Below are 14,862 nucleotides of genomic sequence, written 5' to 3'. Positions count from 1 at the left end.
ATAGAGAATGCTAAACCAATACCATGGTGATAATGTATTGGACTATAAGGTATAGAGAATGATAAACCAATACCATGGTGATAATGTATTGGACTATAAGGTATAGAGAATGATAAACCAATACCATGGTGATAATGTATTGGACTATAAGGTATAGAGAATGATAAACCAATACCATGGTGATAATGTATTGGACTATAAGGTATAGAGAATGATAAACCAATACCATGGTGATAATGTATTGGACTATAAGGTATAGAGAATGATAAACCAATACCATGGTGATAATGTATTGGACTATAAGGTATAGAGAATGCTAAACCAATACCATGGTGATAATGTATTGGACTATAAGGTATAGAGAATGCTAAACCAATACCATGGTGATAATGTATTGGACTATAAGGTATAGAGAATGATAAACCAATACCATGGTGATAATGTATTGGACTATAAGGTATAGAGAATGATAAACCAATACCATGGTGATAATGTATTGGACTATAAGGTATAGAGAATGATAAACCAATACCATGGTGATAATGTATTGGACTATAAGGTATAGAGAATGATAAACCAATACCATGGTGATAATGTATTGGACTATAAGGTATAGAGAATGATAAACCAATACCATGGTGATAATGTATTGGACTATAAGGTATAGAGAATGATAAACCAATACCATGGTGATAATGTATTGGACTATAAGGTATAGAGAATGCTAAACCAATACCATGGTGATAATGTATTGGACTATAAGGTATAGAGAATGCTAAACCAATACCATGGTGATAATGTATTGGACTATAAGGTATAGAGAATGCTAAACCAATACCATGGTGATAATGTATTGGACTATAAGGTATAGAGAATGATAAACCAATACCGTGGTGATAATGTATTGGACTATAAGGTATAGAGAATGCTAAACCAATACCATGGTGATAATGTATTGGACTATAAGGTATAGAGAATGATAAACCAATACCGTGGTGATAATGTATTGGACTATAAGGTATAGAGAATGATAAACCAATACCATGGTGATAATGTATTGGACTATAAGGTATAGAGAATGCTAAACCAATACCATGGTGATAATGTATTGGACTATAAGGTATAGAGAATGCTAAACCAATACCATGGTGATAATGTATTGGACTATAAGGTATAGAGAATGATAAACCAATACCGTGGTGATAATGTATTGGACTATAAGGTATAGAGAATGCTAAACCAATACCATGGTGATAATGTATTGGACTATAAGGTATAGAGAATGATAAACCAATACCATGGTGATAATGTATTGGACTATAAGGTATAGAGAATGCTAAACCAATACCATGGTGATAATGTATTGGACTATAAGGTATAGAGAATGCTAAACCAATACCATGGTGATAATGTATTGGACTATAAGGTATAGAGAATGATAAACCAATACCATGGTGATAATGTATTGGACTATAAGGTATAGAGAATGATAAACCAATACCATGGTGATAATGTATTGGACTATAAGGTATAGAGAATGATAAACCAATACCATGGTGATAATGTATTGGACTATAAGGTATAGAGAATGCTAAACCAATACCATGGTGATAATGTATTGGACTATAAGGTATAGAGAATGCTAAACCAATACCATGGTGATAATGTATTGGACTATAAGGTATAGAGAATGATAAACCAATACCATGGTGATAATGTATTGGACTATAAGGTATAGAGAATGATAAACCAATACCATGGGGATAATGTATTGGACTATAAGGTATAGAGAATGATAAACCAATACCATGGTGATAATGTATTGGACTATAAGGTATAGAGAATGATAAACCAATACCATGGTGATAATGTATTGGACTATAAGGTATAGAGAATGATAAACCAATACCATGGTGATAATGTATTGGAGAATAAGGTATAGAGAATGATAAATCAATACCATGGTGATAATGTATTGGACTATAAGGTATAGAGAATGATAAACCAATACCATGGTGATAATGTATTGGACTATAAGGTATAGAGAATGATAAACCAATACCATGGTGATAATGTATTGGACTATAAGGTATAGAGAATGATAAACCAATACCATGGTGATAATGTATTGGACTATAAGGTATAGAGAATGATAAACCAATACCATGGTGATAATGTATTGGACTATAAGGTATAGAGAATGCTAAACCAATACCATGGTGATAATGTATTGGACTATAAGGTATAGAGAATGCTAAACCAATACCATGGTGATAATGTATTGGACTATAAGGTATAGAGAATGATAAACCAATACCATGGTGATAATGTATTGGACTATAAGGTATAGAGAATGATAAACCAATACCATGGTGATAATGTATTGGACTATAAGGTATAGAGAATGATAAACCAATACCATGGTGATAATGTATTGGACTATAAGGTATAGAGAATGCTAAACCAATACCATGGTGATAATGTATTGGACTATAAGGTATAGAGAATGCTAAACCAATACCATGGTGATAATGTATTGGACTATAAGGTATAGAGAATGATAAACCAATACCGTGGTGATAATGTATTGGACTATAAGGTATAGAGAATGCTAAACCAATACCATGGTGATAATGTATTGGACTATAAGGTATAGAGAATGCTAAACCAATACCATGGTGATAATGTATTGGACTATAAGGTATAGAGAATGATAAACCAATACCATGGTGATAATGTATTGGACTATAAGGTATAGAGAATGATAAACCAATACCATGGGGATAATGTATTGGACTATAAGGTATAGAGAATGATAAACCAATACCATGGTGATAATGTATTGGACTATAAGGTATAGAGAATGCTAAACCAATACCATGGTGATAATGTATTGGACTATAAGGTATAGAGAATGCTAAACCAATACCATGGTGATAATGTATTGGACTATAAGGTATAGAGAATGATAAACCAATACCATGGTGATAATGTATTGGACTATAAGGTATAGAGAATGATAAACCAATACCATGGGGATAATGTATTGGACTATAAGGTATAGAGAATGATAAACCAATACCATGGTGATAATGTATTGGACTATAAGGTATAGAGAATGATAAACCAATACCATGGTGATAATGTATTGGACTATAAGGTATAGAGAATGATAAACCAATACCATGGTGATAATGTATTGGAGAATAAGGTATAGAGAATGATAAATCAATACCATGGTGATAATGTATTGGACTATAAGGTATAGAGAATGATAAACCAATACCATGGTGATAATGTATTGGACTATAAGGTATAGAGAATGATAAACCAATACCATGGTGATAATGTATTGGACTATAAGGTATAGAGAATGATAAACCAATACCATGGGGATAATGTATTGGACTATAAGGTATAGAGAATGATAAACCAATACCATGGGGATAATGTATTGGACTATAAGGTATAGAGAATGATAAACCAATACCATGGTGATAATGTATTGGACTATAAGGTATAGAGAATGATAAACCAATACCATGGTGATAATGTATTGGACTATAAGGTATAGAGAATGATAAACCAATACCATGGTGATAATGTATTGGACTATAAGGTATAGAGAATGATAAACCAATACCATGGTGATAATGTATTGGACTATAAGGTATAGAGAATGCTAAACCAATACCATGGTGATAATGTATTGGACTATAAGGTATAGAGAATGATAAACCAATACCATGGTGATAATGTATTGGACTATAAGGTATAGAGAATGATAAACCAATACCATGGTGATAATGTATTGGACTATAAGGTATGATAAAGAGCCTGTAGGATTCTAGAAGAAGAAAGAAATCCTACTAACCTTCTAAATGTTGACGGTGCCAAAATCTTGTGTGAGACATGTTTCATGATGTTTTATCAGGTTTCATACATTAGAAACAAAGCACACCACCACAAATGGTGTTTTACCATTTATTGAGTACAGAGACAAATAGCAAAGGTATTTGAAGTACCTACAAACCAATGTACAGGGCATTCAGAAAGTATTCAGACCCCTTCCCTTTCTCAACATTTTGTTTATGTTACAGCCTTATTCTAAAATGGATTGAATTAATTGTTTCCCTCATCAATCTACACATAATAACAAAGTGAAAACAGGTTTTTATAAACATTTGCAAATTTATAAAAAATAAAAACAGAAACACCTTATTTACATCAGTATTCAGACCCTTTGCTATGAGACACAAAATTCAGCTCAGTTGCATCCTGATTCCATTGATCATCCTTGAGATGTTTCCACAACTTGATTGGAGTCCACATGTGGTAAATTCAATTGATTAAACATGATTTGGAAAGGCACACACCTGTCATTATAAGGTCCCACAGTTGACAGTGCATGTCAGAGCAAAAACCAAGCCATGAGGTCGAAGGAATTGTCTGTAGAGCTCCGAGACAGGATTGTGTCGAGGCACAGATCTGGGGAAGAGTACCAAAACATTTCTGTAGGTTTGAAGGTCGCCAAGAACACAGTGGCCTCCATCATTCTTAAATGGAAGAAGTTTGGAACCACCAAGACTCTTCCTAGAGCTGGCCGCCCGGCCAAACTGAGCAATCGGGGGAGAAGGACCTTGGTCAAGGAGGTGACCAAGAACCTGATGGTCACTCTGACAGAGCTCCAGAGGTCCTCTGTGGAGATGGGAGAACCTTCCAGAAGGACAACCATCTCTGCAGCACTCCACCAATCAGGCCTTTATGGTAGAGTGGCCAGATGGAAGCCACTCCTCAGTAAAAGGCACATAACAGCCCACTTGGAGTTTGCAAAAAAAGGCACCTAAAGGATTAACAGACCATGAGAAAGAAGATTCCCTGTTCTGATGAAACCAAGATTGAACTCTTTGGCCTGAAAGCCAAGCGTCACATCTGGAGGAAACCTGGCACCAACCCATGGTGGTGGAAGAATCATGCTGTGGGGATGTTTTTCGGTGGCAGGGACTGGGAGACTAGTCAGGATCAAGGGAAAGATAAACGGAGCAAAGTACAGAGAGATTCTTGATGAAAATCTGCTCCAGAGTTCTCAGGACCTCAGACTGGGACTTAGGTTCACCTTCCAACAGGACAACGACCCTAAGCACACATCCAAGACAATGCAGGTGTGGCATTCAGTCTCTGAATGTCCTTGATGTCGTTATGGGGTATTGTGATGTCATTATGGAGTATTGTGACGTCATTATGGAGTATTGTGACGTCGTTATGGGGTATTGTGACGTCGTTATGGGGTATTGTGATGTCGTTATGGGGTATTGTGATGTCGTTATGGGGTATTGTGATGTCGTTATGGGGTATTGTGATGTCGTTATGGGCTATTGTGATGTCGTTATGGGCTATTGTGATGTCGTTATGGGCTATTGTGATGTCGTTATGGGCTATTGTGATGTCGTTATGGGGTATTGTGATGTCGTTATGGGCTATTGTGATGTCGTTATGGGCTATTGTGATGTCGTTATGGGGTATTGTGATGTCGTTATGGGGTATTGTGATGTCGTTATGGGCTATTGTGATGTCGTTATGGGCTATTGTGATGTCGTTATGGGCTATTGTGATGTCGTTATGGGCTATTGTGATGTCGTTATGGGCTATTGTGATGTCGTTATGGGCTATTGTGATGTCGTTATGGGCTATTGTGATGTCGTTATGGGGTATTGTGATGTCGTTATGGGGTATTGTGATGTCGTTATGGGGTATTGTGATGTCGTTATGGGGTATTGTGATGTCGTTATGGGGTATTGTGATGTCGTTATGGAGTATTGTGATTGATGAGGGGAAAAATAATAAAGTTGTAATGTATCAAAACGTGGAAAAAGTCAAGGTGTCTGAATACTTTCTGAACGCTGTGCCGTGGAGGGCACAACCTTATAACGTTGCAGTCCTGAAACGAGTGCTTTACCATCTATGCCAAAAGCCTGGGCTTCTGATGGAAACTACAGAACGCTCATCAACACATGCTTCTCTCTAGGAACATGTGTGTACCCAGGCCCCACAGACATATGGAAAGGATTCCACCCTGGTCACCAATTTAGCTCACCGATGGGGACAACAGAATTCCCACTGATGTAGAGAGAGACAAGGGCCTTAGCAGAATGTGTGGTCCAGAGATAGGAACTCTTATCTATGGCTCCTGATGGGGACAACAGAATTCCCACTACTGCATGGCACAACAAGTACTGAGTCTTCAAGATGCTCTAACAAGCATGTGTGCATCTGCAGACGGTGTTCTTCGACTGTAAAACGCACCAGACTGTGTAAACAGCGCAGCAGGTAGCACGGTAGTTAAGAATATCGGGCCAGTAAACGAAAGGTCACTGGTTCGAATCCCCGAGGTGACTAGGTGAAAATCCCTAATTGCTCCAGCAAGTCGCTGTGGATAAGAGCTGCTAAGTGACTAAAATGAAAATGTAAATTTAGACTGTATAAGACAAACCCCACAAAAGAAAAGACAAAACAGGCAAATGCATATGTGGTCTCAATGTCTAAGTAGTGACGGCAGGGCTAGTTCACACTGCAGTAGGATGGTTGTCCTCACAGCGGGTGAATCAGCCTATGATTGGTGAATAGCACTTGGTTGATCTCTGGGAGCAGGACACAGGAGAGCTGAATAGATCATGTGAGACAAAAGTAAGAGACAATAATTATTTAAATAAATCACAGCAAAGGAATGTAGTTTGTGAACATCCTGACAGGCATTTCTATAGACAGGGATACTGTGGCATTTCTATAGACAGGGATACTGTGGCATTTCTATAGACAGGGATAATGTGGCATTTCTATAGACAGGGATAATGTGGCATTTCTATAGACAGGGATAATGTGGCATTTCTATAGACAGGGATACTGTGGCATTTCTATAGACAGGGATACTGTGGCATTTCTATAGACAGGGATACTGTGGCATTTCTATAGACAGGGATACTGTGGCATTTCTATAGACAGGGATACTGTGGCATTTCTATAGACAGGGATACTGTGGCATTTCTATAGACAGGGATACTGTGGCATTTCTATAGACAGGGATACTGTGGCATTTCTATAGACAGGGATACTGTGGCATTTCTATAGACAGGGATACTGTGGCATTTCTATAGACAGGGATACTGTGGCATTTCTATAGACAGGGATACTGTGGCATTTCTATAGACAGGGATACTGTGGCATTTCTATAGACAGGGATACTGTGGTATTTCTATAGACAGGGATACTGTGGCATTTCTATAGACAGGGATACTGTGGTATTTCTATAGACAGGGATACTGTGGCATTTCTATAGACAGGGATACTGTGGCATTTCTATAGACAGGGATAATGTGGCATTTCTATAGACAGGGATACTGTGGCATTTCTATAGACAGGGATACTGTGGCATTTCTATAGACAGGGATACTGTGGCATTTCTATAGACAGGGATAATGTGGCATTTCTATAGACAGGGATACTGTGGCATTTCTATAGACAGGGATACTGTGGCATTTCTATAGACAGGGATACTGTGGCATTTCTATAGACAGGGATACTGTGGCATTTCTATAGACAGGGATACTGTGGCATTTCTATAGACAGGGATACTGTGGCATTTCTATAGACAGGGATACTGTGGCATTTCTATAGACAGGGATACTGTGGCATTTCTATAGACAGGGATACTGTGGCATTTCTATAGACAGGGATAATGTGGCATTTCTATAGACAGGGATAATGTGGCATTCCTACAGACAGCGATACTGTGGCATTTCTACAGACAGGGATAATGTGGAATTTCTACAGACAGGGATAATGTGGCATTTCTGGGTTGGCGCCCCCCCCCCCCCCTTGGGTTGTGCCGTGGCGGAGATCTTTGTGGGCTATACTCAGCCTTGTCTCAGGATGGTAAGTTGGTGGTTGAAGATATCCCTCTAGTGGTGTGGGGGCTGTGCTTTGGCAAAGTGGGTGGGGTTATATCCTTCCTGTTTGGCCCTGTCCGGGGGTGTCCTCGGATGGGGCCACAGTGTCTCCTGACCCCTCCTGTCTCAGCCTCCAGTATTTATGCTGCAGTAGTTTATGTGTCGGGGGGCTGGGGTCAGTTTGTTATATCTGGAGTACTTCTCCTGTCCTATTCGGTGTCCTGTGTGAATCTAAGTGTGCGTTCTCTAATTCTCTCCTTCTCTCTTTCTTTCTCTCTCTCGGAGGACCTGAGCCCTGGGACCATGCCCCAGGACTACCTGACATGATGACTCCTTGCTGTCCCCAGTCCACCTGGCCATGCTGCTGTTCCAGTTTCAACTGACCTGAGCCCTAGGACCATGCCCCAGGACTACCTGACATGATGACTCCTTGCTGTCCCCAGTCCACCTGGCCATGCTGCTGCTCCAGTTTCAACTTCCACCTGACTGTGCTGCTGCTCCAGTTTCAACTGTTCTGCCTTATTATTATTCGACCATGCTGGTCATTTATGAACATTTGAACATCTTGGCCATGTTCTGTTATAATCTCCACCCGGCACAGCCAGAAGAGGACTGGCCACCCCACATAGCCTGGTTCCTCTCTAGGTTTCTTCCTAGGTTTTGGCCTTTCTAGGGAGTTTTTCCTAGCCACCGTGCCTCTACATCTGCATTGCTTGCTGTTTGGGGTTTTAGGCTGGGTTTCTGTACAGCACTTTGAGATATCAGCTGATGTACGAAGGGCTATATAAATACATTTGATTTGATTTGATTTGATTTCTATAGACAGGGATACTGTGGCATTTCTATAGACAGGGATAATGTGGCATTTCTACAGACAGGGATAATGTGGAATTCCTAGACAGGGATACTGTGGCATTTCTATAGACAGGGATACTGTGGCATTTCTATAGACAGGGATACTGTGGCATTTCTATAGACAGGGATACTGTGGCATTTCTATAGACGACAGGGATACTGTGGCATTTCTATAGACAGGGATACTGTGGCATTTCTATAGACAGGGATAATGTGGCATTCCTATAGACAGGGATACTGTGGCATTTCTATAGACAGGGATAATGTGGCATTTCTACAGACAGGGATAATGTGGAATTCCTAGACAGGGATACTGTGGCATTTCTATAGACAGGGATAATGTGGCATTTCTATAGACAGGGATAATGTAGAATTCCTAGACAGGGATACTGTGGCATTTCTACAGACAGGGATACTGTGGCATTTCTACAGACAGGGATAATGTGGCATTTCTACAGACAGGGATAATGTAGAATTCCTAGACAGGGATACGGTGGCATTTCTACAGACAGGATAATGTGGCATTTCTATAGACAGGGATACTGTGGCATTTCTATAGACAGGGATACTGTGGCATTTCTATAGACAGGGATACTGTGGCATTTCTATAGACAGGGATAATGTGGCATTTCTATAGACAGGGATAATGTGGCATTTCTACAGACAGGGATAATGTGGCATTTCTACAGACAGGGATACTGTGGCATTTCTATAGACAGGGATACTGTGGCATTTCTATAGACAGGGATAATGTGGCATTTCTATAGACAGGGATAATGTGGCATTTCTATAGACAGGGATAAATGTGGCATTTCTACAGACATGGATAATGTGGCATTCCTATAGACAGGGATAATGTAGAATTCCTAGACAGGGATACTGTGGCATTTTTACAGACAGGGATAATGTGTAATTCCTAGACAGGGATAATGTGGCATTTCTACAGACAGGGACAATGTGGCATTTCTACAGACAGGGATCATGTGGAATTCCTAGACAGGGATAATGTGGAATTTCTACAGACAGGGATACTGTGGCATTTCTATAGACAGGGATAATGTGGAATTCCTAGACAGGGATACTGTGGCATTTCTATAGACAGGGATAATGTGGCATTTCCTGTTAGTCAGTATGAATGATATTAGTGGGTCCTGCCTTGATGACTGTATCAGATTTACACTACTTGTCCTGTAGGCTTTTATAGTCTTCAATTATTACTGGGAATAAACTGATAGCTAAAACGCTCCTTGTCAAGGAATGACATACTAGCTAGTGATGAAGCTATCTGCTCCTGCTAGCTAGCAACAGATTGACTTGTAACTAGCTTCCTACCTAGCTACATTACTAAGGTTGCTGGGAGTCATTTTATAGCATTGATGGATTCACATTTCTATAACTATATAGTTAGGTTACAAATATATTGAAAATACTTTACCTGATAGCAGTTTGTCGGACGGAGATCTCTCTCGAGTTGTCACCAACTGTCGACTACCTTAGGTACGGATAATGTGATTGGCAGAAAACCAGTTTTGATTGGTTTACAGTTTGCTTTTTTCTGAGGTCTTGGCTGATTTCTTTACATTTTCCCATGATGTCAAGCCAAGAAGCACTGAGTTTGAAGGTAGGCCTTGAAATACATCCACAGGTACACCTCCAATTGAGTCAAATGATGTTATTAGCCTATCAGAAGCTTCTAAAGCCATGACATCATTGTCTGGAATTTTCCAAGCTGTTTAAAGGCACAGTCAACTTAGTGTATGTAAACTTCTGACCCACTAGAATTGTGGCACAGTGAATTATAAGTGAAATAATCGGTCTGCAAAGAATTGTTGGAAAAATGACTTGTGTCATGCACAAGGTAGATGTCCTAACTGACTTGCCAAATCCATAGATTGTTAACATGACATTTGTGGAGTGGTTGAAAAACTAGTTTTAATGACTCCAACCTAAGTGTATGTAAACTTCCAACTTCAAATGTACACACACTACTGTTCAAAAGTTTGTGGTCACTTAGAAATGTCTTTGATTTTGAATGAAAAGCAAAACAATTTGTCCATTAAAATAATATCAAATTGATCAGAAATACAGTGTAGACATTGTTAATGTTGTAAATTACTATTGTAGCTGGAAACGGCTGATTTTTTATGGAATATCTACATAGGCGTACAGAGGCCCATTATTTATTTACCTTTATTTAACCAGGTAGGCAAGTTGAGAACAAGTTCTCATTTACAATTGCGACCTGGCCAAGATAAAGCAAAGCAGTTCGACAGATAAAACGACACATTATCAGCAACCATCACTCCTGTGTTCCAATGGTACGTTGTGTTAGCTAATCCAAGTTTACCATTTTAAAAGGCTAATTGACCATTAGAAAACCCATTTGCAATTATGTTAGAACAGCTGAAAGATAGCTTGCTACGGCCCACCACCTAATAGAATATGACAGAAAACACACCTGGATGTGACATAGCGCTGCATAGCGTAGTTCCCGGGAGGTGCTACCGGCGGCAGCCAGGAGGGGGCCCCGTACTCTCTCAAGTGCCGACATACACACGGCAGGCAGCGTGGAACACAGGGACAGGAAGAGGCGGAGCGTGGCGGCCATGACGGGGGCGTGGTGTGAGAGAAGGGCGGGGTCTAACAGAGATAGTATGTCGAACAGCTCGTCTTCGCTGCGAGGCCGATACCGCTGGAGCACCGCTAGCACCTCAGACTGGCCCCACACATCACATAGCTTCAGTCTGGAGCACAGAGAGACACAGAGACAGAGAGACACAGAGAGAGAGAGAGCGATAAAAGGGCAACCAGTGAAGAACAAACACCATTGTAAATACAACCCATATTTATTTATTTTCATTCTTTTGGAACTTTTGTGAGTAATGTTTACTGTTCATTTTATATTGTTTATTTCACTTTTTTTAACCATGCATTTCACTTGCTTTGGGAATGTAAACAAATGTTTCCCATATAAAGCCCTTAGTTTGAAACAAATGGAATTGAGAGAGACAGAGAAAGACAGACAGACAGAGAAAGACAGACAGAGAGACACAGACAGACAGAGAAACACAGACAGACAGAGAAACACAGACAGACAGAGAAACACAGACAGACAGAGAAACACAGACAGACAGAGAAACACAGACAGAGAGACACAGACAGACAGAGAAACACAGACAGACAGAGAAACACAGACAGACAGGGAAACACAGACAGACAGAGAAAGACAGACAGAGAGACACAGACAGACAGGGAAACACAGACAGACAGAGAAACACAGACAGACAGAGAGACACAGACAGACAGAGAAAGACAGACAGAGAGACACAGACAGACAGGGAAACACAGACAGACAGAGAAACACAGACAGACAGAGAAAGACAGACAGAGAGAAACACAGACAGACAGAGATCATTTGCAAATAAATTCATTAAAATCCTACAATGTGATTTTCTGGATACTTTTTTCTCATTTTGTCATAGTTTAAGTGTACCTATGATGAAAATTACAGGCCTCTCTCATCTTTTAAGTGGGAGAACTTGCACAATTGGTGGCTGACTAAATACTTTTTTGCCCCACTGTATGTTTCCCATGCCAATAAAGCCCTGAAACACACACACACACAGAGAAAAAGAAAGAGACGCACACACAGAGAGAGAGAGACACGCACAGAGACACCCACACACTCAGTACGAGTCATCACACACACACCTACCTGTTGAGGAGGTGGTGAGCAATGGGTTTGTTGATAGCCACGCCCCCTTCTTCCTGTAGAATCTCCTCCAGTGCCCGGAGACAGTTCACCATGACGACCGGGTCTGGGTCCCTTAGCAACCCATACAACTCATTCACTACAGCTACATCTGGAACACAGGAGGGGCACTTACAGTGTGCATTGGACGTGTGTGTGTGTGTGTGTGTGTGTGTGTGTGTGTTTGTGTGTAAGGTATGTGTGTACCTGTGTATGTCTGTGTGTATAATGTGTGTACCTACCTATCTGTGTTAGGTTGTAATGTGTGTATATCTACCTATCTCTGTGTTAGGTTGTAATGTGTATATCTACCCATCTCTGTGTTAGGTTGTATTGTGTATATCTACCTATCTCTGTGTATAATGTGTATATCTACCTATCTCTGTGTTAGGTTGTAATGTGTATATCTACCTATCTCTGTGTTAGGTTGTAATGTGTGTATAATGTGTATATCTACCTATCTCTGTGTTAGGTTGTAATGTGTGCATCTACCTATCTCTGTGTTAGGTTGTATTGTGTGTATCTACCCATCTCGGTGTTAGGTTGTAATGTGTGTATCTTGGCCCAGCCCAGTGTTAGGTTGTAATGTGTGTATCTACCTATCCCAGTATTAGGGTGTAATGTGTGTATCTACCCAGCCCAGTGTTAGGTTGTAATGTGTATATCTACCTATCCCAGTATTAGGGTGTAATGTGTGTATCTACCTATCCCAGTATTAGGGTGTAATGTGTGTATCTACCCAGCCCAGTGTTAGGTTGTAATGTGTATATCTACCTATCCCAGTATTAGGGTGTAATGTGTGTATCTACCCAGCCCAGTGTTAGGTTGTAATGTGTATATCTACCTATCCCAGTATTAGGGTGTAATGTGTGTATCTACCTATCCCAGTATTAGGGTGTAATGTGTGTATCTTGGCCCAGCCCAGTGTTAGGTTGTAATGTGTATATCTACCTATCCCAGTATTAGGGTGTAATGTGTGTATCTACCTATCCCAGTATTAGGGTGTAATGTGTGTATCTTGGCCCAGCCCAGTGTTAGGTTGTAATGTGTGTATCTACCTATCCCAGTATTAGGGTGTAATGTGTGTATCTACCCAGCCCAGTATTAGGGTGTAATGTGTGTATCTACCCAGCCCAGTGTTAGGTTGTATTGTGTGTATCTACCCAGCCCAGTATTAGGGTGTAATGTGTGTATCTACCCAGCCCAGTATTAGGGTGTAATGTGTGTATCTACCCAGCCCAGTATTAGGGTGTAATGTGTGTATCTACCCAGCCCAGTATTAGGGTGTAATGTGTGTATCTACCCAGCCCAGTGTTAGGTTGTAATGTGTGTATCTACCCAGCCCAGTGTTAGGGTGTAATGTGTGTATCTTGGCCCAGCCCAGTGTTAGGGTGTAATGTGTGTATCTACCTATCCCAGTATTAGGGTGTAATGTGTGTATCTACCCAGCCCAGTGTTAGGTTGTATTGTGTGTATCTACCCAGCCCAGTATTAGGTTGTAATGTGTGTATCTACCCAGCCCAGTGTTAGGGTGTAATGTGTGTATCTTGGCCCAGCCCAGTGTTAGGTTGTATTGTGTGTATCTTGGCCCAGCCCAGTGTTAGGTTGTAATGTGTGTATCTACCCAGCCCAGTGTTAGGGTGTAATGTGTGTATCTACCTATCCCAGTGTTAGGTTGTAATGTGTATATCTACCTATCCCAGTATTAGGGTGTAATGTGTGTATCTACCTATCCCAGTGTTAGGTTGTAATGTGTATATCTACCTATCCCAGTATTAGGTTGTAATGTGTATATCTACCTATCCCAGTATTAGGGTATAATGTGTGTATCTTGGCCCAGCCCAGTATTAGGTTGTATTGTGTGTATCTACCTATCTCTGTATTAGGGTGTAATGTGTATATCTTGGCCCAGCCCAGTATTAGGTTGTTAATGTGTGTATCTACCTATCCCAGTGTGTATCTTGGCCCAGCCCAGTGTTAGGTTGTTAATGTGTGTATCTACCTATCCCAGTGGTAGGTTGTATTGTGTGTATCTTGGCCCAGCCCAGTACAGCCACTCTGCGAACACACGCCGCCTTGTCCTTCAGTCCCACTGTAAGAGGCTGCTGCACATATTGTGATAGACCTGGGAGCCTGCAACATACACACACACACACACACACACACACACACACACACTACATATTACATATTGTGATAGACCTGGGAGCCTGCAATACACACACATTACACACACTACATATTACACACACACACATTACATATTGTGATAGACCTGGGAGCCTGCAACACACACACATATTACACACACAT

At 40.4% G+C, this 14,862-nt stretch overlaps 1 protein-coding gene across 3 annotated transcripts in view; it reads right to left on the bottom strand.

Annotated features, from left to right (window-relative positions):
* Positions 1 to 14,862, bottom strand: part of ap4b1 (adaptor related protein complex 4 subunit beta 1) — a 42,421-nt gene that overhangs the window by 21,163 nt on the left and 6,396 nt on the right. For all 3 annotated transcript variants that reach the window (XM_031794909.1, XM_031794908.1, XM_031794910.1), the window contains exons 4-6: positions 14,552 to 14,682; positions 12,514 to 12,661; positions 11,257 to 11,542 (exon numbers count right to left, since the gene is read on the bottom strand). In XM_031794909.1, the coding sequence (XP_031650769.1) occupies positions 11,257 to 11,542; positions 12,514 to 12,661; positions 14,552 to 14,682 (565 nt within the window). The remainder of the gene's footprint in view (positions 1 to 11,256; positions 11,543 to 12,513; positions 12,662 to 14,551; positions 14,683 to 14,862) is intronic.

This window comes from Oncorhynchus kisutch, linkage group LG17 (genome assembly GCF_002021735.2).
Source record: "Oncorhynchus kisutch isolate 150728-3 linkage group LG17, Okis_V2, whole genome shotgun sequence".
In the NCBI taxonomy this organism is placed as follows: domain Eukaryota; kingdom Metazoa; phylum Chordata; class Actinopteri; order Salmoniformes; family Salmonidae; genus Oncorhynchus; species Oncorhynchus kisutch.
The sequence above is the reverse complement of the archived record's forward strand: the minus strand, read 5'-3'. Positions and strand labels throughout refer to the sequence as shown.